Source organism: Neovison vison, chromosome 12, assembly GCF_020171115.1.
Source record: "Neovison vison isolate M4711 chromosome 12, ASM_NN_V1, whole genome shotgun sequence".
Lineage (NCBI taxonomy): Eukaryota > Metazoa > Chordata > Mammalia > Carnivora > Mustelidae > Neogale > Neogale vison.
Genome location: NC_058102.1, coordinates 48,382,382 through 48,409,941, shown reverse-complemented (window position 1 = coordinate 48,409,941; position 27,560 = coordinate 48,382,382). Strand labels below are relative to the sequence as shown.

The window sequence follows — 27,560 nt, the reverse complement described above, 5'->3', positions numbered from 1 at the left end:
TCGGGCGTATCTCGGCTGGCTCGGCTCCTTCTGGGGCCTCTGTGGCCCTGTGTGGCTGGAAGGAAAATGGAGCAAGAGCCACAGCCTCGGAGGCAGCCCTGCTCCCCGGACTGAGGTCCTGCCGCTTTCGCTGCCAGGGGCCTCCTTCTCTGGACCTGGTGCGAGGGAGCGCCCCGGGGGCCTGGGCCCCGCGAGTGGAATGGTCGCTGAGGCCCAGGGCGTCGGGCTTCTGCGCGCCCAGTGAAGGGAACTTGGGAGTCTCGAGGGTCTCCGCCACCCCCCTACTCCAGGCGCGGACAACGCCGCTTGGTGAAGAGCAGGTACCGGCCGGGAAGCGCGTGAGCAGTTCTGGGTTTGTTTTGTGACTTGGGTCTCCCTGCGCGCAGTCGTTTGCAGCCTCTATCCCGCTCGCAGCCTTTGTGCGTTTGGTGGTGGTGGTGGGGGGGGCGCGGGGCACGTGGGTTTGGGGAGGTTTTTGTTGGTAGGACGCGAGGTTGTCGCCGCCGGGGAGGAGGGCGGGGTTTGGGGCCCCGGGGCGGGCGGGCGGGGGCCCGGGGGCTCCGCGGGTGGTCGGGGTAAAGGTCACGTGGGCGGGGGGTGTGCTGCGCCGTGGTCTGCAGTCTCCCGGCTCCCGGTCCGGATAATGACAGGTGCCTGTTCGGTAACCTGCGTGAACCGGGAGCGGTGTCTGGGCGAGTTTGGGCCGGTTCTGTGGGCACGTTGACTCAGCGTTTCCCTTTGGGCTGGTCAAGTTCGGACACGTTCCTAAGACGCAGTCAAAGGAGCTAAGCCCTGACTTGTCTCCAGCTGGGGCTATTTAAACCAGGCTTTTCCCCAGCTGTGTTCGCCGGCGACTGCAGATAGGTACCCGGGGTCAGCGACGTAGAGCACTTACTCTACACTGATCCAGGTAAGGACCCGCTTGCTACTACTACTGGCTTTAGTTTTCATAAGTGCAATACTTAAGGGCATTATTTATATCCTTTCTGTAGGACTCTGGTTTTTTTCCACAGACGTTTCATTATTTCAAGTTTTTATCTTGTGTTCTTTTTCCCACTTGTAGGCAAATGTGCAATACCAACATGTCTGTGTCTACTGATGGTGCTGTAAGCACCTCACAGATTCCAGCTTCGGAACAAGAGACCCTGGTTGGTATCTTTGTCTCAAGTGTAACTTTTCAGAATATTTTATGAGGTCATCTACTAAATTCCATAGACCCCATTTACAGTATTGTCCTCTAAGGGATACTGTGTACACAGCTTAAATTCTGCCATTTATGCCGGGGACAAATGTAAAAGCTGATTTTGTAAGAATCGGTATTTATTTTCTTCGTCCTTTATTACCCTGGATTTAGAATTGAGTTCATTCAGCATGGATGCTGAAGTTATGTTTGTTACTGACTGATTTTTTTTTTTTCCTGTTTTGACTTGTCAGCATTTAACTTATTAGATGTCTAAAAGTCATAAAAGCAGTTCATGCTTGTAAAGATTTTAGGCATTACAGAAATGTAAAATGTGAAAGCTTTTGAAAATTCTAGTCTTTTTTTTTTTTTTTAAACCATGTCTTCTTTCAGATTTTTCCTGTGTCTCTATGTAAGGGCAAATTTTAATCTGTTATTGTCATGTTTTGTTAAGACAGGTGTGGTGCATATTCCATCCATGTCAATGAATCTATAGAATTCTGTTTAATGGCTCCCTAGTGTTCCAAAGCATTAGTGTACCTTTCTAAATATTTATGCCTCTGCTATAGGTTTTTTCAGATAGGTTTTTTTAAAAATTGCCTTTAGTTTTTGAGTATTACAAATAGTCCTACTTTGTATGTGTATCCTATGTTACGTGACTCCTGTAAGATTTTGTATACAGAAGTAAACTCCTGGGTCCTAAACTGTGCATATATTTGATTGCTATTCATAACTTGCTAACAAAAGATTGTGAAAGTTTACACCACTGCCAACACTGAATATTACCAGTTTTTAAATATTATCAATTTTTATTATTATTTTGCTGTTTTTGTGGTAAAAGATTCTATATCATTGTTTATATTTGTATTTCCCTGATCTCTCTTGAGATTGGGCATATTGTCATTTGTTAAATCATTTATTTCTTCTGGGATTTGCTTGGTCTTCTCCGTCCACTTTTCCTTTAGGTTTATTGTGTTTTTCTTAATTTCTAGTAGTTCTGTGTGTTTCAAATATTTGTAACTTTATTTTTTAAAGAAATTCATATTCAGACTTCTTTTATATTATTTTATTTTTAAAGATTTTATTTATTTTTTTGAGAGAGAGAATTGAGAGAGAGAGAGGGGAGGGTCAGAGGGAGAGGATGATTCCCCACTGAGCAGGGAGCCTGATGCGGTACTCGATCCTGGGACTCTAGGATCATGACCTGAGCTGAAGGCATTCGATTAACCAACTGAGCCACCCAGGCACCCAAATATATGTAACTTTTATCATTTAAAAAGGTTGCATTTAATTTTGTTGTGTTTTTCCTATTGAGAATGTTTTTATGAAGTTAAATTTATTGACTTGTTGGTTTTTGCGTTTCATATCAAGCTTTGGAAGACGTCTCCCATCCCAGGATTATACAGCTATAGTCCTGTATTTTCTGGTAGTATTTTTGATTTTCACATCTAGATCTTCATCTGGAATATATCTTTTTGTTGTTACATGTAAGATTAAGAATGGTATTTTCTTTTATGGTTTTCTTATTGCATGTCTTTTAGGTCTTAATAAAAAACTGATGGCTTTCCATTGCAGATTTTTACTTTGAGTTTTTCTGTGAAGTTTGAACTTAATATAACATACATAAAATTTTAAGAGGGGAAAAAAAGTAATTTTTTATCTCTCAAGTAAAGTGTATGTGTAAGGATACCCACAAAAAGGTGTGATCAGAACACGTTTGTAGTTAATGATTGAATACTGCACTTACTGTGTATTTTAAGATTTTTGGTTATTATTATTATTTTTAAAGATTTTATTTGTTTGAGAGAGAGAGAAAGTGAGTGTGAGCAGGAGAAGGGTGCTGAGGGAGAGGGAGAAGCAGTCTTCACCCTGAGCAGGGAGCTGGATTGGGACTGGATCTTAGGACCCCGGGATTATGACCTGAGCTGAAGGCAGATGACTGAGCTACCCACGTGCCCAGTTTTTTGGTTATTAAATAATAGTCTGTTAATTAGTTGGAAATAGGCAATTTTCTTAAATCTGGTTTTGAGAGTTAGATTCCAAACCGAGATGCTGTTAGATTTTAAAGTTAGGCAAAGGACAGGAGTATCTTGAAGAGAGGTACAAAGGCACCAGTCTGTGTGGTGGTGGCAAGCTATAAAGACACTTGAGCTTTAAAGATTTTGATGCAGCAACGGGGAGAAAGAATATCTTATATTCCTGCCTCCTTGACAGTTACTTTCTCAATACCACTTGCAAAACCTCTAGGGTCAGGCACACTATAGCCTGTGGGCCATATTTGGCCTTCCACCTATTTTTGTAAATACAGTTTTATTGAAATGTAGTCATGGCCTTTGGTTTACATATCTGTACTTCTGAGTTAGACCATCTGGGAGGAAAAGCTTAAAACTTACTATTTTGCTCTTTATAGAAAAAAATTGGCCCTTGATCTAGTTGGTAGGTTCCTTGAATACAACTCCTGTTGTATTTATCATCCCCCGCCTCCCCCCGCTTGATACCTAGCACTGTCTGGTGCATGGTAAAAGTTCAATAAGTGTTTGTCAGTAGATCTTTGGAAAAGTAGACCCACTAAGAGGCAGCATGATGTGGTAGGAAGAAAATGCTGGTTTGTAGTTGAGGGTTGTGAGTTGCAGCCTCAGATCTGCTCTTAATTATCCTTGTTAGTTATTTAAATCCTCCAGCTTTCAGGAGCCTGATGTGTGGAAAGAAAAGATTGGGAAACAGATTTACCCTGAAGACTTACCCTTTTCTCTTGGATTTTGCAGTTTAGTTTATGGTAATCTCATTGGAGAATTCCATTTATAGTTAAGTTTGTAAGGTATTAAGCAGATAATAGAAATGGCTGGAGGAAAGAGAATTAATTTTCATTGCCTTGGCATGCATACTGTGTTTGATTGCAACTAATGATACTTGAGGATTCTGTGATTATTTGCATAGTAATGAAATCTCAGCATTTTTTTTCCGAATTGCCTTGACAGTCTATGATACTCAGTTTCTGTAGACTGTTACATTTAGTGAAAACATTATGACTTAGATTTTGAGTTCTAACCTTGTGAGATGTTAAATATAACTCCTACTTTTACTGAAAATCTTCATGGAAATGCTTGCTGTGGGGCTTACAGTTGTGGAATAATTTTGGAAGTATAATAGCAGCTTTTTGTTCTTTGTAGGTTAGACCAAAGCCTTTGCTTTTGAAGTTGTTAAAGTCTGTTGGTGCACAAAAAGACACTTATACTATGAAAGAGGTAAGCTAAATTAAGAGTTAACAAGATAACTAATATCTTGCTAATAACATGTAGTCATGGGGAGAAGTTGGCTATATTGAGGGATTTTTTAGTAAGCAGAAATACGAAGTATTGTCATTTGGACTATAATTTAAAGCTGAAATTCTAATTATACTTGAATATCATTTCTCACTAGGAACTGTGAGACAGAGGGAGGCTCTGTAGGGGTTCTTAGCATTTTTGTGCTATGGACCCACTTGGCAGACTGGTAGAGTCTTCTCAGAATCCTGTTTCTAAATGCATGAACCAAAATGTATAGGATTACAAAGGAAACAAATTATGTAAAAGAGTTATCAAAATAGTAGACAATTTTGTGATATATATGCTCTTTTGAGTGTGTTTTTTTAATTAACACATTAAATAAAAAGATTTAGCAGCAGATATAATAAATGTAATTTCAAAGTAGTGAGGAGTATAGTTAGTATTTTCAGATGTTTACAGCAAGCATAGTATGTGAAAGCACTTGTGATTTGTATTGGTGACAGAAATCACAGGTATTACCAATACTTTGTGGTTTGTTGCCTATATTCATAATAGGAAAAGCTAAATTTCAGTTAAAAGTTAGTGAAAATATCGATAGAAATTTTTTTTCCATCCAAATTAATGGACCCCTTGAATTCTATCCAAGGACTTCTTGGGCATCCATGGATCCCAGGTTAAGAACTTCTGCACTAGAGATACATGATTACAGTATACTGATCTTTCTGGGATAGAGGTGAGCTGATTCATGAACATATGTTCTATTTAATGGATACATTTCAATGTAATGTTCTCTAGCTTTAAATTTGTGCACAGAAGCATGATTTTCAGTGAGAGATTGGGCCATCTTAGGCAAAATTTCATTGTGAATGAAATGTGCCTTTCCCCCCATCTCTCCCACTTAGTTTATGGGGCCCAGATTGCTTAAAACACTGAAGTAACTTACCTACATCAGGATAGTGGGTCAGGAAGAGACTCTGCACCATTTTCCTTTTCAGCCACACTTTTTGTGAAATTCCTTAAGGGATGTTTGGTAGGTCTGTAGGTTCTCTTCTTCCTTTCCCACTTATCAACTTATCTTCAATCCATAGTCACCAGGGAATATTCCTTTAAGTTTGAGGCCTGCTTAACCAGTTAAATCTACAGGTGGTAGGGGAGCTTGCAGGGAAGTGTCGAGATTAGGATATTTTCAAGGTTAAGGATGCATTTAGGGCTGATAACTTGGGTTTGACCTCATTATCATCATGTGATTAATTGGTTAAGGAAACAAAAGGCATGCATATAATAGTAGAAAGGAGGAGAAAATTGATTGGGCCATTATAAAGGTGTAGAATGCTTATGCAAAACCATCTAATAGTAATATATACATATTGTCTGAGTTTTCAGTTGCAGGATCTTTGTTCTGGGGCATATTGAAGAGTGATGACAGCTAGTATGGGTTAGTAGAAAAAAAACTGGACTAGTAGTCAGGAGACTGGGTCCCATTTCCTTATCTCTAATACAGTGAAAACAATTCTATGAAATATCAGAAGAATGAAACAGTACTTGTAGAAGTACGTCTAAACCGTAAAAAAAAAAAAAATTTGCATATTTAGGTGGTTAATAGGTTTGTATGTGGATGTCTTAAGATGTATCACTTCTTTGTCTTAGTGGAGCATACAGAATCTAACTGGATACGCATGATTCAGGGTTGTTATTTTGAATATTATTCCTAGATTATATTGACATCTTCAAGAGTGTATTTTATTCACAGAATTCTTCCAAACTGTTGTGTAGATATAATTGGTCACTTTTCTGTCGTTCTCATCCGCAATGACCTCAGAGGCTGTTGAGATGTATGGTGTTTGGGACTGTTTACTATTTGCTAAATGACTCCAGGTCACTGCTCTATTTTAGTTGATGTTTTGATTTTGCAGCTTTTTATTGCTCTCACTGGTTTTGCATTTTGCTGCCTTTTCCCTTCTTCCTGGTATGTACTACCTAGGTTTCTAGGCAGAGTTAAAGTCTATCATACACACACACTTGATTTAAGTGAGTTGGAGAAACAGTGTCTACTCCCATCAGATTAAAAGGAGAAGATTTAAGAGCTTTTTTAAGAGTACAAGAATGGTTATTATTTCAGACATTTATGGGTCTGGTTGCAGGTTGTTTAACCATTTTTAGATAAATGAGATACTGAATGTATTTGAAACTAACATTTAATTTTCTTTAATGCTCAGAAATCCCATTTCTATTTCAGGTTATATTTTATCTTGGCCAGTATATTATGTCTAAACGATTATATGATGAGAAGCAACAGCATATTGTGTATTGTTCCAATGATCTTCTAGGGGATTTGTTTGGAGTGCCAAGCTTCTCTGTGAAAGAGCACAGGTAAATTCTTCAGCTTAGTGCATTGTAAAAAGCCAGCTGGGCAAATATTTCAGTTTACCTCCATCTTCACTGCCTTTTGTCAGAGAAAAATTGTTGCTGTTTATATAAAAGGTGCTAAAATTTAATTTAGTAATATAGCATATTGCTTTAGAATCTCAGTTGTGGAATCTTATAAACCCAGGTTTGAGACCTAGCTCTCATTTACTAGCTGTGTCTAGGTAAACTGGTAACTCTCTCAAGCCGCAGTTTACCCTGCTTGTAGACATAATACAAATACCTCATGTCGAGGTTATAGAGAGACAATGTGTGTGTTTGACACATAGGAATCATTTAAATATTAGTCTCAGGGACATCTAGGTGACTCAGTTAAGTGTTTCACTTTGGCTCAGGTCATGATCTCAGGGTCCTGGGGTTGAGCCCTTAGTCAGGTTCCCTGCTTAGCAGGGAGCATGCTTCTTACTCTCCCTCTCCCCTGGCTCATGCATGCTCTCTCTCATATAAATAAATAAATAAAATCTTTTTTTTTTTTTTTTTAAGATTTTATATATTCACTTGACAGACAGAGATCACAAGTAGGCAGAGAGGCAGGCAGAGAGAAGAGGAAGCAGGCTTCCCGCTGAGCAGAGAGCCCGATGTGGGGGGCTTGATCCCAGACAGAGGCTTAACCCACTGAGCCACCCAGGCACTCCATAAATAAATAAAATCTTAAAAAAAAGAAATTGGGACGCCTTGGTGGCTCATGGTTGGTTAAGCATCTGCCTTTGGCTCAGGTCTTGATCCCAGGGTCCTGGAATTGGTCCCTCATCAGGCTCCTCGCTCATGGGGGAGCCTGGTTCTCCCTCTGCCTGCTGCTACCCACCCCCCACCCAGCTTGTGTGCACATGCGCACTCTCTGACAAGTAAATAAATAAAATCTTTAAAAGTAAATGTTAGTCACAGTTACTGTGTGTTAAAGAATATTATTATTGCAGTTACTGTCAAAAGACAGTCTTTAGACTACACTGTGGTAAAGGCTTAAGTTTGAGCCTTACTCTAGAGATTTTTTCATATAGCATTATAGCACTTAATCAGCTGAATTTAACCCAGATAACATTTCTAGAATTACTCTACTGGGAAATGAAGACTTTTTGCAGTCTTTCTTGCCTTACATTTGGAATTCCTTTTCCCATTTGGTTTAGTACGATCTGTGTGGAGCCTTAGCATGCATGTATATCTTAATAAATGGGATGAATACTTTTCACCTGAAACAATTTTATTCCTTTTTTCCCATTTCTAGAACAGTGGTTCATAGTAGCTTTTCAGTCTGTATTTATTAAATGAATGAAGGAAGCTTCATCTTTTAATAGATTTTAAGATCAGAAAAGAAAATCCATTAGGTGATTGGTCCATGGTTAATAGAAGTCAAAATCAAGTTCCCCTATAGTGGGTTTTGTGTGATGCACTGCCTTTTTAGGCAGTTTGCTTCTAAGCTTTAAGCACAGGGCTAAAAACTTTCTGTTTGAAAATACATGTGTCAACCTGCTTTCTGCATTCACACCCATTCCCTTGGGTCTTTTGGTAAAGTCCAAATAAGGCACATTTCAGGAAATGGAGATACTAAGTCTTTTCAGCTGGAGACACCTTCGTGATTAGTAAGAGTAAGTGTATATAATCGTTGTGCAGCTAATTATCATGAAAATGCTTCCAAGGGAATAACAAAGAGTATTTAATTATGACCTTTATCAATCATGATAATTAGCTAGAAGCTTGCCAGTGATATAGTTTGTATACAGTGATTTAAAATTTAGTTTGTGTACAGTATAGTTCATACTAATATGTATTTAAAAGTCTGGTCAAGTCCAGTTTAGTACATTTTTATTTTAAAATGTATATTTTTTCTTTTCCTCCCTACAAGGAAAATATATACAATGATCTACAGAAACTTGGTAGTAGTCAATCAACATGGTAAGTTAATTTTGAATACCATAAAAGTATTTTGAACACATCCTGTGTATGTGGAGTCATTTAACAGGAAGAAATGAACTACATGAACTAAAACAGCGTAATACTAAGGTTCTAAGGCATATTTGCGATATGTAAAGTTAAATACCTTATTCCATCAATTTAAGCCTTGGGATATCAGTATTAGAATTTGTTTTGAAAGATAATTTCTGTTTGGTTTTTCTGGCGGTGGGGGGAGGTTTCACAAATAAACACTTTATTTTTAAATTATATTTTTATTTTAATTTCAGTATAGTTACTATACTGTGTTACATTAGTTTCAGCTTTGCAATGCGGTGATTCAGCAATTCCGTATACATTAGCAGTTGCTTATCATGACAAGTGCTCTCCTTAATCCCCATCACCTGTTTAACCCATTCCCCTACACACCTACCGTCTGGTAACCATCATTTGTTCTCTATGGTTATGAATCTGGTTTTTGGTTTGTCTCTTTTTTCTTGGTTTTGTTTCTTAAATTTCATATATGAGTGAAATCATGTGATATTTGTCTTTCTCTGACTGATTTCACTTAACGTTGTTTTCTCTAGGTCCATCCATAATGTTGCAAATGGCAGGCTTTCTTTCTTTTTTTTTTTATGGCTGAATACTATTCTATTGTGTATTTTTATACCACATCTTTATCCATTTATTTATTGATGGACGGTTATGCTGCTTCCATAATTTGGCTATTGTAAATGATGCTGCATATATCTTTTCAAATTGGTGTTTTTGTATTCTTTGGGTAAATACTCAGTAGTGGAATTACCAGATCCTTGATGATTCTGTTTTTAATTTCTGAGAAACCTCCGTACTGTTTTTCACAGTGATTGTACCAGTTTGCATTCCCTCCAACAGTGCATGAGGGTTCCTTTTTCTCCATATCCTCACCAACATTTATTGTTTCTGAAAGATAATTTCAAGGCCATGCTTACTCAACGTATGATCAAACCTTGAAACACGTTTTGAAAGGCTTGGGAAGTAATACAGATACCTAAGTAGGACAGTTTGAATGGATGAGCCCTTTTTTGTTTGTTTTTTATAATAGACAAAACTTGTATCAATTTATTCCAGTAAGTGGCATTTAAGTTCCCTACCTGTAGACTTGCAGTTCTTAACTGGTTATTTTTGGGTTACATACTCCTTGGATACTCTGATGAAAGCATTGGATTCTTATTTCAGAGAGATAAACATATACATATACAGTGATATGCTGATAAATGTTTAGCAACCCACTTTTCAGGGGGAAAAGTCCTGATTTTTGGTGTTTGCTGAGTTCCATGGTGTAAGTAACTCCCACCTTGGCCATTTTCAGGCTATATATATGGAGTTGGTAAGAAAGGTACACGGTCTGCTTTGAGTAGCAGTAGGAGCTGGCTCCCAACACGCCATAGATCTTTTAAAGCCCAGTCTTGAATTACAATTAAAAACTGTTCTCAGAAGCTTGTTTACTTCCTGCAGTGAACTGGCCACTGTTTTGTCCTTCCATTAGTTTGTATTGAGACTTTATTGTTATGTTGTTTTATTGTACTTGTTTGTATTTCTTTTTCTTGTATCCTAATCAGGTTTGTATTATGCATCAGCACTACAGTATTTTATTAATAGGATGTTTAATAAATGTGTTGAGTTGAATCCTCTTCCACAGTTAGGACTTAAGACCCAGAAAAGGGCATCACTGTCTTATCCTAGAGTAAAAGTGATTGTTAGACTGGTGATATGTTTTAATGTTTTACAAAGCTCTTTATGAAATCAAATGAAGGCAAATAAGACAAACAACTATATTATTATAGTAGTATTTTCAGTTTTCTTAAATATTATCCCTGATGTGTTCATTCATTCACATAAAGAAACCTTGTTAGATTACTAGGAAAATTATATTAGTGAGATGGTAACCTGTAGATTACTTAGGTTATTTCCATTCTGGGTTTGTTTCAGGTTTTAGTTAGAAGAATTAACTTTAGAACTCCTGTAACTGTTCTCAACCCGTCACACCTAGTACTTCCTTTTTATTACATCTGAATTGTAACAGGTCTTCTATTAAAACAAAATATAACCTGTCTATATGTACAACTTAAAATCAGTATAATACATAACCCATAATGTAAAGAAACTATTATGATAATGTGAATAATTCCAAAATACTAATGCGTGGGCCTGACATACCTTTTAAAATGAAAATGCTTCCAAGGGAATAACAAAGAGTATTTAATTATGACCTTTGGCAACTGCATATTTCCTATCTGAAATTTTGTCTTGGGAGCTCTAGGTCTGTACATCCATCTATGAATTAAACCCATCTACCTGAATGAGTTTCATCCACTTAATTCATTATCTTTCCTTCTTAATCTGTTTACCTTCTGAAGTTTCTCTCTTGGTGAATGGTACCACCCATTTATCCATCCAGGGCAGAATCTTGGGAGTCCTTGACACCTTTCTCCCTTGCCTTTTATATCAGACACCAGGCCTTGTTGGTTTTAACCTTTTTAACTTCTCTGGAATTGATTTTTTTTCCATGCATTAGTTTAGGCTTTAATAATTTGACATTTGTATTACTGCTGTAACTGTTTAGTACTGGCTTCCCTGCTTCTGCTCTCTTTTTCTTCTATTTTGCCAAAGTAATTTGTTGCTCCTCTGCTTAAAATGACCAGTTAGGGGTTCCTTATTGTTCCCTGGATAAAAAATTTGCTGTGAGCTACCAAATCGGTTTTATCTATTGGATTAAACCTTTTTAATGGTGAGTGGCTGCAGCAGTGCCACAGGGCAGCTTCTGAAGTGTTGCTGGGAGGAATGCGATGATGCAGGCTTGAGGGCATGGGTGCAGCTTTGTTGCTGTCCTTGTGCAGTTTCACAAGACACACAGGGTCCTTTGTCATCCTGCTTGTATACCAGGAATAATTGACTCCCTGTAATTCCCCACAACAAAGCATTGGTAATTCACTTCTGGGTGCTTTTTTCACAGGGTGTTCCTCAGTCTGGAATAGCCTTTTTTAGTCCTGTTTCTTCAAATTCTACTATGTGAAACTTTCTGATTCTTTTTTCCTCAGACCCGGCCCTGTCCCTACCAAATAATCATTGCTCTGTGTTCTTCACTGATTTACCTTATAATACTTCTTTTATCCTGTTTATTATACTTTTGTTACTCTTAATGAAAACTACTCTGTATTAAAATTGAATTATCTTAGGACACCTGGGTGGCTCAGTGGGTTAAAGCCTCTGCCCGTAGCTTGGGTCATGGTCCTGGGGTCCTGGGATGGAGCCCGGCATCGGGCCCTCTGCTCAGCGGGGAGCCTGCTTCCCTTCCTTCCTCTCTGTCTCTCTGTCTACTTGTGATCTCTGTCAAATAGATGAATAAGGTCTTTAAAAAAATAAAATAAAATTGAATTATCTTATATACATCTCCAGTATCTAGCATGGGTTTGGCTCCTGGGAGATACACATTTACTGTTTGTTGAAAGGTTAAATTGTGTAAGGAGTTTGTCTTGGACTGACAGACTAATTTTTTTTTTCCTATTTTGTGATTCTCTGTTGTTATGTTGTTTATTCCCCCCCCCCATCAGAATCATCAGATTCAGGCACATCTGTGAGTGAAAATAGGTGTCACCTTGAAGGTGGGAGTGATCAAAAGGTAATCTTTGAAATGAACACATTTTTGTTTAATGTTTCTTGAAAGTTAGGTTATTTTTAATTATTTTTAGCTTCCTGGTGTTAAAAGTTCGTTTTTGTTTGTTTTTCCCCCTCTTGGATGCTTAGGACCCTGTGCAAGAGTTGCAGGAAGAGAAACCTTCATCTTCAGATTTGGTTTCTAGACCATCTACCTCATCTAGAAGGAGAACAATTAGTGAGACAGGTATATATGATTATTTAACACTTTAAAACAGCTTTTTACTCTTTATTCTCTAATAAAATTAATGCATTTAGACTTAATGAAATTGTGCTTTTTTTTTTTTTTGCTTTAGGTGAATTTCTGAGTTTCATTCTTAATTTTATGTGATTTATTTGGTTTAAAAATTGCTTTCTTAGCAACATTTTTCTGATTGACTATAGTAGGCACAATTTCCTGGGCTCCACTGGAATTCATAGTTAGCCAGCAGCCTCTTATTCAAGGTAATAGAGAACAAGTGTATAAACTCTTATTTTAGTCCTTAGTTACTTTACCAGTTAAAGTATTCGTTGTTTCTCATAAGTGACAAAACACACCACTGAGTTTAAAATAAGCAAAATGAGTAACCTTTAGATCTGAAGATGAGATAAAATAGCTAAAACATTTTTACAGAGAAAAGGTAGTGGAGGAGGCTGTTGCCTGGTCAAAAGTCATACTGACTAAAACTGTATGATTCAGATGAAAGAAGAGTTCAGCAGATCAGTGAGATAGAATAGACAAACCTGGACTAGAGTGTACATGAGGGCACAGGGCGGTAAGGACAGAGGATATTTTGTTAACTCCATGGGACTGGAACAAATGGTTAGTTATCTGGGGAAGAAAAAACAAGTTCTGTCTGTACCGTATGCCAAAATGAATTCCAAATAAGTTTTAAAGAGAAGTGAGATAATTATAATGTATTTGAAGGATATTCACCTTAAACTTGACAGTGCTATACCCTTATTACATAAAAAGTTCCCCCATGGGGCACCTGGGTGGCTCAGTGGGTTAAAGCCTCTGCCTTCGGTTCAGGTCATGATCCCAGGGTCCTGGAATCGAGCCCCGCATCGGGCTCTCTGCTCAGCAGGGAGCCTGCTTCCTCCTCTCTCTCTGTCTCCTTGTGATCTCTGTCTGTCAAATAAATAAATAAAATCTTTAAAAAAAAAAAAATCTACCTTTAACCTGGTTTTTGGCCTTTTCCCCCTACGTTTATTGTTTCCACTGTACTAATTAGTTGGTTCCTCAAGTCAAAAATTCTTCCTTCTTGGGACGCCTGGGTGGCTCAGTGGGTTAAGCCGCTGCCTTCGGCTCAGGTCATGATCTCAGGGTCCTGGGATCGAGTCCCGCATCGGGCTCTCTGCTCGGCAGGGAGCCTGCTTCCCTCTCTCTTTCTCTGCCTGCCTCTCCATCTGCTTGTGATTTATGTCAAATAAATAAATAAAATCTTTAAAAAAAAAAAAAATTCTTCCTTCTTTAAGGATGTTTGCAGACAGATTTTTTTTTTTCTGCCAGCAGTTCTTCCTGTCTCTGCTTATATGATCAGCTCCTCATTTTTCTGTTTTTGCTTAAGAGTGACCTTCTCAGAGAGGCTGTCTCTAACCAGCTGGAAAGGCTATTCTCTCTTCCTTTCCTTAGCTCCCTGCTAAGAAATAATTATGTTTCAGTTGCCTTGATATTTGAAATTAAACTGGTGGCAGGGATGATGGCTGGCTTCACTTTTGTATACCCATGGCCTAGCACTGTGCCAGACAGTAAGCAGGTGCTTTGTAGACTAAATTGTTGAATTACAATGAACAGTATAGGGGCATGTGAGTAGTTCAGATGGTTAAGCATCTGCCTTTGGCTCAGGTCATGATCTCCAGGTCCTAGGATCCAGCCCTGTGTCAGGCTTCTTGCACATTGGGGGTCTGCTTCTCCCTCTCCCTCTCCCTCCTGCTCATGCTCTATCAAATGAATAAATAAAATCTTTTTAAAAAAACAATAAGTTGTGTATGAACCTGTGTCACAGACACCATCTTCTGCAGCCATTAAAAGTAATGTAAAAGAAGATTTCAGAGACAGCCACTCCCAAATTGTACATTTTAGTGTGGTTCAGATACGTTTTTAAAAGGAAATTTTAAAAACTGGAAAATTATTACAGTAAAATTTTAATGGTAATCTCAGTGGTAGCACTACAGTTGATATACATTTAAAAATTTTCTATTTTTTTAAGATCTCTATAATGAGTAATACTTTAATAGTCACAAAAAAAGCCCCAAATGTTATTTATGGAGGTAAAAATTATGAATCAGCATGGTTTAGGCTTCAACCAAGATCACCTTTTGCACGGAATACAAACATGACTAAGAACTTTTATTAAGAACTTGTGATCTAGGGGTGCCTGGGTGGCTTAGTGGGTTAAAGCCTCTGCCTTCAGCTCAGGTCAGAATCCCAGGATTCTCCGATTGAGCCTCACATCGGGCTCTCTGCTCAGTGGGGAGCCTGCTTCCCTGCCTACTTGTGATCTCTGTCTGTCAAATAAATAAATAAAATCTTTAAAAAAAAAAAAAAACTTTTGATCTATTTATGGAGATCAACACAGAATTACTTAAAATATAGGATATAACAGTGGGGAATTGAGGAAAAAGAGGTCTTCTGGCTAGGAAGGTCAAGAGAAGGAAATGGAGTGAGCAGAGGTGTGTGAGTTGTACCCATTTCAGGCATATGGATTATAGTTTATTTAATCCCATAACCCTGTTTGGTACTTACGTACAAGGCTGCAGTGAACACCTTGCCACATACATCCTTGTGGTTATGCAGGTATTTCTCTTTCAATCTCTAGGATAGAGGTTGCCCACAAAATGTATTATTTTATATTTCTGCCAACAGTGTATAAAAATGTCCTCTCAAATCTTTTGAAACTCTCCCTCATTTTAACTTTCATAATTCTTATGGGTGAAAAATGGTATCTTGTTTTAATTTGCATGTCCTTGGTCAGTAAGAGATAGGAGATTTTTTCATATGTTTATTAGTTCTTTGTATTCTGTGAATTGCCTTTTCATATCTTAGATATATATTTTTTAATATTCATTTGAGACAGAGAGCATGTGTGAGTAGGGGGTGCAGAAGGATAGGGAGAAGCAGGTTCCTGCTTAGCAGAGAGCCCTGTAGGGGATCCCCAGGATCATGACCTGAGTCAAAGTAGACACTTAACTGACTGAGCCACCCAGTCTTCCCTTGACTTTTTATTTTTTAAATCAGGTTTTGTTTTTCTTAATTGGTGGGAGAACTTATATATAATGGATAGTAGCTGTTTTATGTATGTTGCAGATATTTTCTCACAGTTTGACATTTGCTTTTTAAGTTTTATTTTGCTGTGTAAACCTTAATCAACATAGTCTAATCTTGGTAAACTTTTTCTTGAGAGCTATACTTTCTTGAGTGTTATACTTCCTTACTCTGGTATTATAAGAAAATTGTCTTACAAGTATTTGGATGGTTTTATTCTTTGTGTTTGGCTCTTTAATTCACTTGGAAATTATTTTTATATTCAATATACTACATGGTAAGACTCATTTATGTTCCTGACAGATTTGGTAACATTCTAAGTCAGAGATAATTCATTATTTAAAATAAAAGAAACCATCACTGGTTTTGATTCCTATTGAAAATACAGGGTACTGAGGAAATTGTGGAATGTTAAGTATACCTTCTAAATAGGGGGTGCCAAGGTGGCTCAGTCAGTTGGGCATCTGACTTGTTTCAGCTCAGGTCATGGTCTTGGGGTCATGGGATTCAGCCCTGCTTCGGGCTCTGTGCTGAGGATGGAATCTGCTTAAGATTCTCTCCCTCTGTCCTTCCCATTCATGCTTGCTCAATCTCTCTCTAAAATAGGTGGATCATTAAAAAAAAAAAAAAACCATCTAAGTAAATTAAACATTTTTCGTTCTTTTCAGAAACAAATCTTAAATCCTACAGTATGCTTTTTAAAAAAAATTTTTGTTTTTTAAATTAACATATAATGTATTATTAGCCCCAGGTGTACAGGTCTGTGAATTGCCAGGTTTACACACTTCATAGCACTCCCCATAGCACATACCTTCCCCAGAGTCCATAACCCAACCACCCTCTCCCTACCCGCCCCCCAACCCCACCACAGCCCTCAGTTTGTTTTGTGAGATTAAGAGTCTCTTATGGTTTGTCTCCCTCCTGATCCCATCTTGTTTCACTTATTCCTTTCCTACCCCCCAAACCCCCCACGTTGCCTCTCAACTTCCTCATATCAGGGAGATCATACGATAATTGTCTTTCTCTGATTGACTTATTTTGCTAAGCGTAATACTACAGTATGCTTTTTTTTTTTTAAGATTTTATTTATTTATTTGTCAGGGATAGAGGGAGAGAGAACAAGCAAGCACAGGCAGACAGAGAGGCAGGCAGAGGCAGAGGGAGAAGCAGGCTCCCTGCTGAGCAAGGAGCCTGATGTGGGACTCGATCCCAGGACGCTGGGATCATGACCCAAGCCGAAGGCAGCTGCTTAACCAACTGAGCCACCCAGGTGTCCCTACAGTATGCTTTTAACAGAAATTTAGATTGGTTCATGAAAGCTCTACATGTGTTAAATTAGTTGTGATATGGGTGCCTGGGTGGCTCAGTGGGTTAGGCCTGTGCCTTCGGCTCAGGTCATGACCTCAGGGTCCTGGATGGAGCCCTGCATCAGGCTTTCTGCTCAGCAGGGAGCCTGCTTCCCCCCAACCCCTCGCCTGCCTCTCTGCCTACTTGTGATCTCTGTCAAATAAATGAAAAATCTTTGAAAAAAAGTGAATAAGTTGTGACGTAATGGAGATGACATTCTGAAAGAAGCTTAAAAAGTTTTTTTTTTTAAGTTTATTTACATATGTACATAGGTTATCTCTACACACAATGTGGGGCACAAACTCATGACCTCGAGATCAAGAGTCACATGTTCCTCCTACTGAGCTGGCCACATACCTCACAAGCTTGAAAAGATTTTTTAAAATGTAGTGTTCTGGGGGTACCTGGCTGGCTTAGTAGAGCATGTGATTCTTGATCTTGGGTCCGTGAGTTGAAGCCCCACATTTGGTGTAGTGCTTACTTAAAAAAAAAATACAGCATTCTTTTTTTTTTTTTTTTTTAAAGATTTTATTCATTTACTTGACAAACAAGAGATCTCAAGTAGGCAGAGAGAGAGAAAGAGAAGCAGGCTTCCCGCTGAGCAGGGAGCCCGATGCTGGGCTTGATCCTAGAACCCTGGGATCATGACCTGAGCCGAAGGCAGAGGCTTTAACCCACTGAGCCACTCAGGTGCCCCCCAAATACAGCATTCTGTCATAGCTCTTAGTTGGACAGAACCAGTAAAGCTGTTCGCCTTTGAAATAGTAGTAATTGACTCTTTCTGTTTAATTTCATTGTTTTGGTACAAGTAGGTACTTACGGTAGCTCATTTGCTAAATGAATCACATATAGGGTTTTAATTAACTTCTCTGTCTTTATGTATCCAGAAGAACATTCAGATGAATTACCTGGAGAATGGCAGAGAAAGCGCCACAAGTCTGATAGTATTTCCCTTTCCTTTGATGAAAGCCTTGCTCTGTGTGTAATAAGGGAGATATGTTGTGAAAGAAGCAGTAGCAGTGAATCAACAGGGACGCCATCAAATCCGGTAATCTTTTCATTTTAAATAAAACAAGACTCTTGAGGCACCTAGGTGGCTCAGTCAGTTAAATGTCTGCTTTCCGCTAGGGTTGTAGTCCTGGGGTCTTAGGATTGAGGCCTGCGTGGGGTTCCCTGCTCTGTGGGGTGCGTGCTTCTCCCTCCCTCTGCCTGCTGCTCCCCCCTGCTTGTGCTGTCAAATGAATAAATAAAATCTTTAAAGAAAAAAAAAATAAGACTCTTGTTTTTAAAATCTAGTTTTAGCAGTCCTAATAAGTGTTTGGATAAAATGCACATATATGCTATGCAATTGCTGTCATACACAGTGCTCAATTTTTCTGTCCCATAAAACTACTAGGGCTGGGGCACCTGGGTGGCTCAGTGGGTTAAAGCCTCTGCCTTCAGCTCAGGTCATGATCCCAGGATCCTGGGATCGAGGCCCGAATTGGACTCTGCTTGGCGTGGAGCCTGCTTCACTTCCTCTCTCTCTGCCTGCCTCTCTGCCTACTTGTGATCTCTGTCAAATAAATTAAAAAAAAAAAAAAATCTTAAAAAAAAAACCTACTAGGGCTGCCTGGGTGGCTCGATTGGTTTAAGTGGCTGTCTTCAACTCCGGTCATGATCCCTGGGTCCTTCGATCCCCTGCTCCCTGGGGAGCCTGCTTCTCACTCTGCTTGTGAATGCGTGCTTGTGCGCGCTCGCGCTCTCTCTTTCTCAAATAAATAAATAAATATTTAAAAATAAAACTACTGTATAGATCATCTCTACTCCCAACCCCAGGTTTGAGAGAAGGGTGGGAGATAGTTGTGGGTGTGTTGGTAAGATTAGTACTGATATTAATGTTGTTAATGTCATTCCAAATATTGGAGAATGTTTGTGAGCCACTGCATCAATAGTAAATTCAAATAAATTGGAGTATAGGGTAGTCTGAGGATTTGTTGTTTTACTTTTTAAAAAACAAGGGAACAAAAACAAATTTGATTCAGTTAGCTGTCTTAGAATTCTAAGGCAGGTTTGTTTCGAAGATTTAGAGTAACAGTATCTTTATTATTGTAACTACCAACAAATTAGTCACCATAGTCTAAGGTACACATTTGCCATACAAAGGCCTAGATATCAGGAAAGGTCTGTTTACTAAGGCTGTGGAATGTAGGTATGTTACTGCATGGATGGTGGGAGAGTTTTAGCACTTTCTGATTATTGATAACAAAATCCCAAAGCATTAGGAGTAATCTTCAGAGATGTTATTGAAAAAGTTTGGTTAAAAAATCTTTTTTGGGGGGCGCCTGGGTGGCTCAGTGGTTTAAGCCTCTGCCTTCAGCTCAGGTCAGCATCTCAGGGTCCTGGGATCGAGCCCCACATCGGGCTCTCTGCTCAGCAGGGAGCCTGCTTCCCCCTCTCTCTCTGCCTGCCTCTCTGCCTACTTGTGATCTCTCTCTGTCTATCAAATAAATAAATAAAAGTCTTTTAAAAAAAAATCTTTTTTTTTTTTTGCTAACAAGAATTCCTGACAAATGGAATATTATTTTTCTTGTCAGTAAACATTTGTCTTTACAATATGAAAAATGGAACTTTTATTTTTAATCTGGCAGTACTTCAGTGTCATTATTTTGGATATTCGTGATCCATTTTATAGTTCCTAGAAGGTGTAGGGGACTGAATCAGTTGTGATAGTAACCTTATTCTTACTTTTTCTGTATTGTTACTTTTTACACATATTATGTTACATTTTTCTCTTCCAAGCAATGATTTTAATGGATACAGGTGGAACCTCCAGAGTTGAGATTTACTAGAGCTGTTACTTCTGTAGGCCAGTAGATGTCACAGAGAGCAAGTTCTTCAGTCAGTGGGTCTGCCAGTGTTTTCTGTGCTAGGTTCTGTCTGGCGCTGGGGTGGAGTGGTAGTCAAGGTAGACACGGTCCTTACCCTCATCGGGAGACACATCATCAACAATGAAACAGGTAATTGAGACATTCAATAAATGTTATGGAAAAAAAAAAAAATACAGGATCTTGAGGGCAAACATGCCAGTCTGAAAATTGAATCCAATTAAAGAAAACTTTACATGTACACAAACCCCATGTTTGGATAATTCTTTTCCTTAGAAATGATTTAAATAGGACTCCTGTGCCCTGTTAAACTTACAGTCTTTATTAAAGTTGTTTCGGAATTCTAGTTAAATGATATTTAAAGTCCTTGTTTTTGCTTTTTACCTGGGACACTGCCTTGTTACCAAAGAAACAGAGGGTATTTCTTTTTCTCTTAGTCCCTCCTATATTGTCTTCTAAAAATTCTATTAAAAACTAAGTTTTTAGTTTTTCAGGCTTAGTTTCTAGTTGTGAAAGCTTTTGGTAGGGCAGGGTTTTTCCCCTTAATTTTGGTTTATCCGATATGAAAATGTTAGCTTCCTCATTTGGTGGTGGTGTTTGTCAGTTTGTGAAGGGGGTTAAAGAAAAGTACATTTGTCTTCCGTCTTTCTTACGGTTTTAGTAAATTGATTAAAATATAACTATATTCTAGGCTCTGTACTAGGCAGTTTATATATTTCAGTAGCCTCAAATTCCATTTACAAATGGGAAAGATAAACTTGAGGGTTTTAAATAACTTAAGATCCCATAACTGGGCGCCTGGGTGGCTCAGTGGGTTAAGCCGCTGCCTTCGGCTCAGGTCATGATCTCAGGGTCCTAGGATCGAGGCCCACATCGGGCTCTCTGCTCAGCAGGGAGCCTGCTTCCTCCTCTCTCTCTCTGCCTGCCTCTCTGCCTGCTTGTGATCTCTCTCTGTCAAATAAATAAATAAAATCTTTAAAAAAAAAAAAAAAAAAAAAGATCCCATAACTGCCACAGTTGAAATTGGGGCAAAAACCAGGGACTTCTGACTTCAAAAGTTAAGGTCTTTCTGATGCTTTTTACATGTACAATACTTTAAAGGTTTCTGGGTCATTCTGTTTTGAACATTAGCCAAAATGTTAAAAAACAGCTTTTAATTTACTTTCTTCATAGCACCCTAGAACAAGAGTTGGCAAATTTTCCTGTAAAGGACCAGCTAGAAACTTTTGGGCTTTGTGGGCCAGTGGTCTTTGTTGCAGCTACTCAGTGTGCTGTCAGGCTTAGAGCAGTTGTAGACAACAGGAAATGGCTGGGCTCAGTAAAACTGGATTTATAGAAGTAGATGGGCTGTCGGCTGTACTTTTGCCAACTTGTACCTCAGAAGATAATTGCTGAGACTTCAGTCTGTCTTGTGATTTATCCCCATATTCTAAACTTAGTGCACTAAATTCTAGTTAATTGACATATTCAATTTGTTAGGTTACTTTATTAGAGGTTGTATCCTAGCTTGGTGTATAATTTTAACCTGTTAATAGAATCTTTGTTAAGAATTAGAAATGCAGGGGTACCTGGGTGGCTCAGTAGGTTAAAGCCTCTGCCTTCGGCTCGGGTCATGATCCCAGGCACCTGGGATCGAGCCCCACATTGGGCTCTCCTCTCAGCAAGGAGCCTGCTTCCCCTCCTTCTCTCTCTGCCTGCCTCTCTGTCTGCTTGTGATCTCTGTCTGTCAAATAAATAAATAAAATCTTAAAAAAAAAAAAGAATTAGAAATGCAGCTTGTCATTTTTACTTTTACTACTGCTTTCCTAACTTCACTATAAAAAAGTCTTTTAACCTCAGTGTTTATAAGATATTTCATTTTTATAGATAATAGAAATATTAAAGATCATTTAATTTAAACTCCTCTCAGAGATGAAGTAGCTGTGGTCTTTACAGGTTAAATATGTCCAAGGTTAAATAGCTCCTTAGTGGCAAATCTAGAAGAATGTTTGTATCTTGATTCTTAGACCTTTCCGCTTTATATTCCTCTTTTTTTAGTTCTAGCTTTGAGCTTTGTATATGTTCCTCTTGTCAGTGACCGCAAATATTACGGGATTGATGGTCTTACTAGGGTTCTTAAACTATGAAATGAGGAACCACATGAGCTGATGCAGAATTTTAAAAATCTAAAAAAATTATGTCTGAAAGCTCTTCCAAAGAGATTATTCTCAAAGTTCATTATAAAATAAATCTCATGGGGTGCCTGGATGGCTCAGTCAGTTAAGCATCTGCCTTCAGGTTAGGCTCCCTGCTCAGTGAGGAGTCTGTTTCTCCCTGTGCCTCTGCCTTTCCCCCTTCTTCTCTCGCTTGCTTGCTCACTCTCTCAAATCATTAAAAAAATAAATCCCATAATTACTATGTGGATTGTAGCTACTAGCATTCTACCAATCTGAAGATATAGATTAAGACGTGTTTTTAACTCTTAAGGTGTGTATAACTCTGATATCTAAGACTCATGCAAGCAAAATTATGCATAATTTATGTTTAAAATTATAATTATGTATATAAATATATTTGATATGTAAATAGTAAAGATAATTAAAAGGAGAAGTGCTCTTTTAATTGTGGTATTGACAGAAGCTTTAGCAAAAAAGGATGAGTGGGACTTAAAAACTATTAAGTTACTCCAGTGAGAGAGGTAAAGTGTGCAAGTCGAAGTGCCAAGTTTGGTTGAGGGAAAAAAAAATGTAGATCTGGCTGATTGCTCATATTTGGGGGATTTGCAGGGGAGGGAGTGTCTGGTTGGAGAGAAGATGAAAATGTTAATATGGTCGTGTGTGAACCTTGACTGTCAAAGGGATTTAGCCTTTTGAACGGAGATTTTGAATGGGGAAGAAAATACTGATGTAATAGTAACCCAGAATCTTAATCTAGTGTCATTGTGCAGGGGGATCTACGGAGGAAATGGGACTGCAGGGATGAGCTAGGAAGCTAAGAGGCCAAGAGATAATGTACTTTAAGTAACTTTTTTTTTCCTCCCCCCCGCACCCGATTTTAGGATCTTGATGCTGGTGTAAGTGAACAATCAGGTGATTGGTTGGAGCAGGATTCGGTTTCAGATCAATTCAGTGTAGAATTTGAAGTTGAGTCTCTCGATTCAGAAGATTATAGTCTTAGTGAAGAAGGACAAGAACTCTCAGATGAAGATGATGAGGTAGTTTTATTTCTCTAATTATGTCTAAAGTCCTTCAATATTTTCTGTATTCATTGATAGTTGAAATAATAATGTACTCTGATTTCACTTAACTTTTGACTTTTGATTTGTTCAAACTAGAATATTTTGTCACTTGAAGCTTTTGTAGTTCCATGTTGTCTGATTTATATTCTTGTAACTATAAATGGCATAAAGTCAATGAACATTTTTGTAATAGTCTTATTTTAAGAAAAATTCCCCTCTTTGGGCCACCTAGCTGGCTCAGTAGGTGGAGCATGTTCTTGATCCTGGGGTCATGAGTTCAAGCCCCATATTGTGGAGTGGAGTTTATTTAAAAAAATAAATTTAAAAAATACCCTCTTTTAATATTAATTTCCTTTAAAAAATATTAATTTACTTTTTATAAGAGTGTGCACACGGTTAAAGTCACTGGAGGTGATTACCTTCAACATTGCTAGCTATTTCACAGTTACTTAATATCTCCATATTTATAAAATAAAAATGCTTATATTGAATTTTTTGCCTTACTCATTTTAAACATCCTATCTGTTGCCTATATGTTAACCATAGTGAGTCAGGATTTCATGGTTCTCCACTTTTCCACCCTTACACTTATTCCATTTGACCTCTGTCTCAGAATTTCTCATATATAGTAATACGTGCTTTTCATTCCTGGTTAAGGAAAAAAGATGATGAGTTGGTGCTAATAGATTTGTTTTATTAGGTATATCGAGTAACTGTGTATCAGGCAGAGGAGAGTGATACAGATTCATTTGAAGAAGATCCTGAAATTTCCTTAGCTGTAAGTATACATCTGCCTTTTTAAGAAATTAAGAAAACATAGAGGTTAAGGTTAGAAAAATATGCCTAGTCTGCTTCCTGACATGAGGTAATTTCTATAAAATTAAAATGTTTTCAGAAAGTTGTAAAGCGTTTTGTTCTTTCATTTGTTGTGTCGGAATCTGTTACTGAATTTTTTTTTTTTCTTAAGATTTTATTTATTTACAGGGGCACCTGGGTGGCTCAGTGGGTTAAAGCGTCTGCCTTCAGCTCAGGTCATGATCACAGGATCCTGGGATCGAGCCCTGCATTGGGTTCTCTGCTTAGCAGCGAGCCTGCTTCCTCCTCTCTCTCTGCCTGCCTCTCTGCCTACTTGTGATCTCTGTCTGTCAAATAAATAAATAAAATCTTAAAAAAAAAAAGATTTTATTTATTTGCAGAGAGGGAGCACAAGCAGGGGCAGCTGCAGGCAGAGGGAGAGGGAGAAGACTGCTCCCTGCTGAGCAGGGACCCTGATATGGGGCTCGATCCCAGGACCCTGAGATTATGATCTGAGCTGACCAGGCACCCATTACTGAATTTTTACGGTTTGTGTTGGGGGGCAGGGGACAGGCATTTGAATTTTGGAAAAAAAAATTTTTTTAAAGATTTGTTTATTTGACAGCAGAAGTAGGGGCCGGGGTCAGTTGGAGAGAGTGGGAAAAGCAGGCTCCACACTGAGCAGAAAGCCCAATGTGGGGCTCAAATCCCAGGACTCTGGGATCATGACCTGAGCTGAAGGCAGATGCTTAACCAACTGAGCCACCCAGGTGCCCCTGAACTTCGAAGTTTTTTAATCTAAAATTTCAAGTATATATGGCCTAGAGAGTAGGATTATGTATCTCTAGTGTATTTATCACCCAGTTTTAATAGTTATCAACATTTTGCCAATCTTGTTGATTTGTACTAGGCAATGTGGTAGGTAGGATTTGCTATTTAAGAGTTCAGGACGGGTGCCCCGAGGGCTCAGTCAGCTGAGTGTCCTGACTCTTGATTTTGGCTTAGGTCCATGACCTCAGGGTTATGAGATTGAGCCCTGCACCCGGCTCAGCGCTCAGGGCGGATTCTGCTTGTCCCTCTCCCTCTGCTCCCCGCCCCCCCCCCACATGCATGTGTGCCCTCTCTTTCACATAAATAGATAAAAATCTTAAAACAAAACAAAAAACCCAGGACCAAGGGGCGCCTGGGGGGCTCAGTCAGTTGTTGTCCAACTCTTGATGTTGGCTCAGGTCATGACCTCAGGGTTGTTGACGTGGATCCTTGCATTGACCCTGTGCCTACCATGAGCCTGCTTAAGTTTCTCTCTCTCCCTCTCTAAAAACAAAAGTAATAATAAAAGAATTCAGGACTTAAAAACATTTACATTATATGCTTCTTGGGGTTTCTGAGGTAAGTTGTGTTTTTTTAATTCAATATTAATGCTTTAATTTTTGCTCTTAATATTACCTTTAATTACATTTGAATGGGAAATCTCTTTTTTGGCTGAGTTGAAAAGTTATTATCAAAATGCAAAAAAGATGAAATTGTAAGAGTTTTGAAAAAAAATTTTTGCTGTGTTAGAAAATAATTCAAGTGACTGGTTGATTCATTTGATGTCAAACATAGATTCTAAAATTTATTAGACTCTTTGAAGCATTCTCTCTCCCATATCACAAAACTTTTGTCTTTGGTTTTATCAGTTAGGTAGCAACCTAGTTTGAAAACTTGAAAGAACTAATGTGGGAGAATGAAGTCATCTCCATCCTTGCTGCTAATTTGTGAGGCAATTTAGAAATGGTTGATCATGGCACGTTTTACATGGAAATTCTCCTTAGGCAAGAACCATGTTGTAGTTAAGAGAAGGGATAGGGATATGTTTGTTAAAGAGTCTGGGGATGGTAAGGGAGTTTATTATCCACATTGTGTGATGGTAGAAAGGTTTGGGAAGTAAGCTGAGGTATGGGAGAAGCAGTTAGCACTTACAGAGATGAGTACACAGGAAGTATAGATAAATAAGGGACATACATTTTGGGTAATGACAAGGATGACAGATTTTAGCTGACAGTGATTGCTAAAAAAAAGTTTTGTGTTTCCTTTGTGGATGAAGTTAGGGAACACTCAGTTGAGCCCAGGTTTTAGGGCACTTCTGAGGCAGTCTTTTTCACTGGCACATTGGGCAGTAGCTTCATCTAGATTGATTGGGTGGACGTTGGCTACAGTATCCAGGGTTTAGCCTTTAATTAAGGGAGTGAAGTGAGTACAGACCTCATTTCAGAATAAAAGACTACATCACACTTTTAGTAAAATGAACCAACTGTATCTGTGTCCTTAAACAGAAAACTTTATTGGGATGTGGCTAAGATCATGGTGAATACATTTTTTGTTTTAGGATTCTTTGGCATGGTTTGGTTAAAAAATTATGTACTTTATAATCTCATGCTTGAGGAAAAATTGCTACATGTCAGATGTTTTATGTAAGACATGAAGTGCTGAAAATTGAACTCTGTGCTAGATTGTACTTCAGACATATTGCAGTTGCTAGTGTTGGCTGTGACTAGTTGTTAAAGGGTTACAGAAACTGTCTTTTTTCATTGAAGGACTATTGGAAGTGTACTTCGTGCAGCGAAATGAATCCTCCTCTTCCACCTCATTGCAACAGATGTTGGGCCCTTCGTGAGAATTGGCTTCCTGAAGAAAAAGGGAAAATGCCTGAGAAAGCCAAACTAGAAAACTCAACACAAGTAGAAGAGGGCTTTGATGTCCCTGATTGTAAAAAATCTTCAGTGAGTGATTCCAGAGAACCGTGTGCTGAGGAAAATGATGATAAAATCACACAAGCCTCCCAATCCCAAGAAAGTGAGGACTTTTCTCAGCCATCAACTTCTAATAGCATCATTTATAGCAGCCAAGAAGATGTCAAAGAGTTTGAGAGGGAAGAAACACAAGACAAAGAAGAAGTTGTGGAATCTAGTTTTCCCCTTAATGCCATTGAACCTTGTGTGATTTGCCAAGGTCGACCTAAAAACGGTTGCATTGTTCATGGCAAAACAGGACATCTTATGGCATGCTTTACATGTGCAAAGAAGCTAAAGAAAAGGAATAAGCCCTGTCCAGTATGTAGACAACCAATTCAAATGATTGTGCTAACTTATTTCCCTTAATGGACATGCCTATAAAAGTAGAGCCTTATATTTCTAACTATATAACCCTAAAAATTTAGACAACATAAAATTATTTTTTTACACATAACCAATGGAAGAAATTATCTGTACATGTAGATTTCTTCTCTGTAGTGTAATTTACCTACTTTGGGAGGGGCAGTAGTAAGTACTTCTTTTAGAAAAATTTCACTTTTGTTTATATTTGGGTTTTAATGTAATTAAAATTGGACATATAGCTCATCCTTAACCCTTACTCTTCATATCTTAAATGATTTCCACTCCCTTAAAATTTAGAGAAGTACTTGATTTTAAAAAATACGACATTTGAATATAAGTTATGTACATTCAGGTTATGGTATGCAGTGATTATGCTACTTACAAAACATTCAAATCTGCAGATAGTTTCATTCACCATGCTTTGCATTAAATTGTCTAAATTTTTAGGTGTAGTATACATATTTATTGCCTTACAAATAAAAATATTAAATGATTAA

At 38.3% G+C, this 27,560-nt stretch overlaps 1 protein-coding gene across 4 annotated transcripts; it reads left to right on the top strand.

Moving 5' to 3' along the window:
- MDM2 (MDM2 proto-oncogene) lies at positions 1 to 27,560 on the top strand. 4 transcript variants are annotated; one of them, XM_044228859.1, is made up of 12 exons: positions 1 to 320; positions 839 to 910; positions 1,064 to 1,148; positions 4,351 to 4,425; positions 6,683 to 6,816; positions 8,711 to 8,760; positions 12,351 to 12,418; positions 12,544 to 12,640; positions 17,935 to 18,095; positions 22,952 to 23,107; positions 23,832 to 23,909; positions 26,503 to 27,560. In XM_044228859.1, the coding sequence occupies exons 3-12, from the start codon at positions 1,068 to 1,070 to the stop codon at positions 27,064 to 27,066; spliced, it is 1,464 nt and encodes a 487-aa protein (XP_044084794.1). In that variant the 5' UTR covers positions 1 to 320; positions 839 to 910; positions 1,064 to 1,067; the 3' UTR covers positions 27,067 to 27,560. The 4 variants fall into 4 exon arrangements, with proteins under 4 accessions (XP_044084794.1, XP_044084793.1, XP_044084792.1 ...); XM_044228858.1 differs by having other exon boundaries at positions 808 to 910; XM_044228857.1 differs by lacking the exon at positions 839 to 910.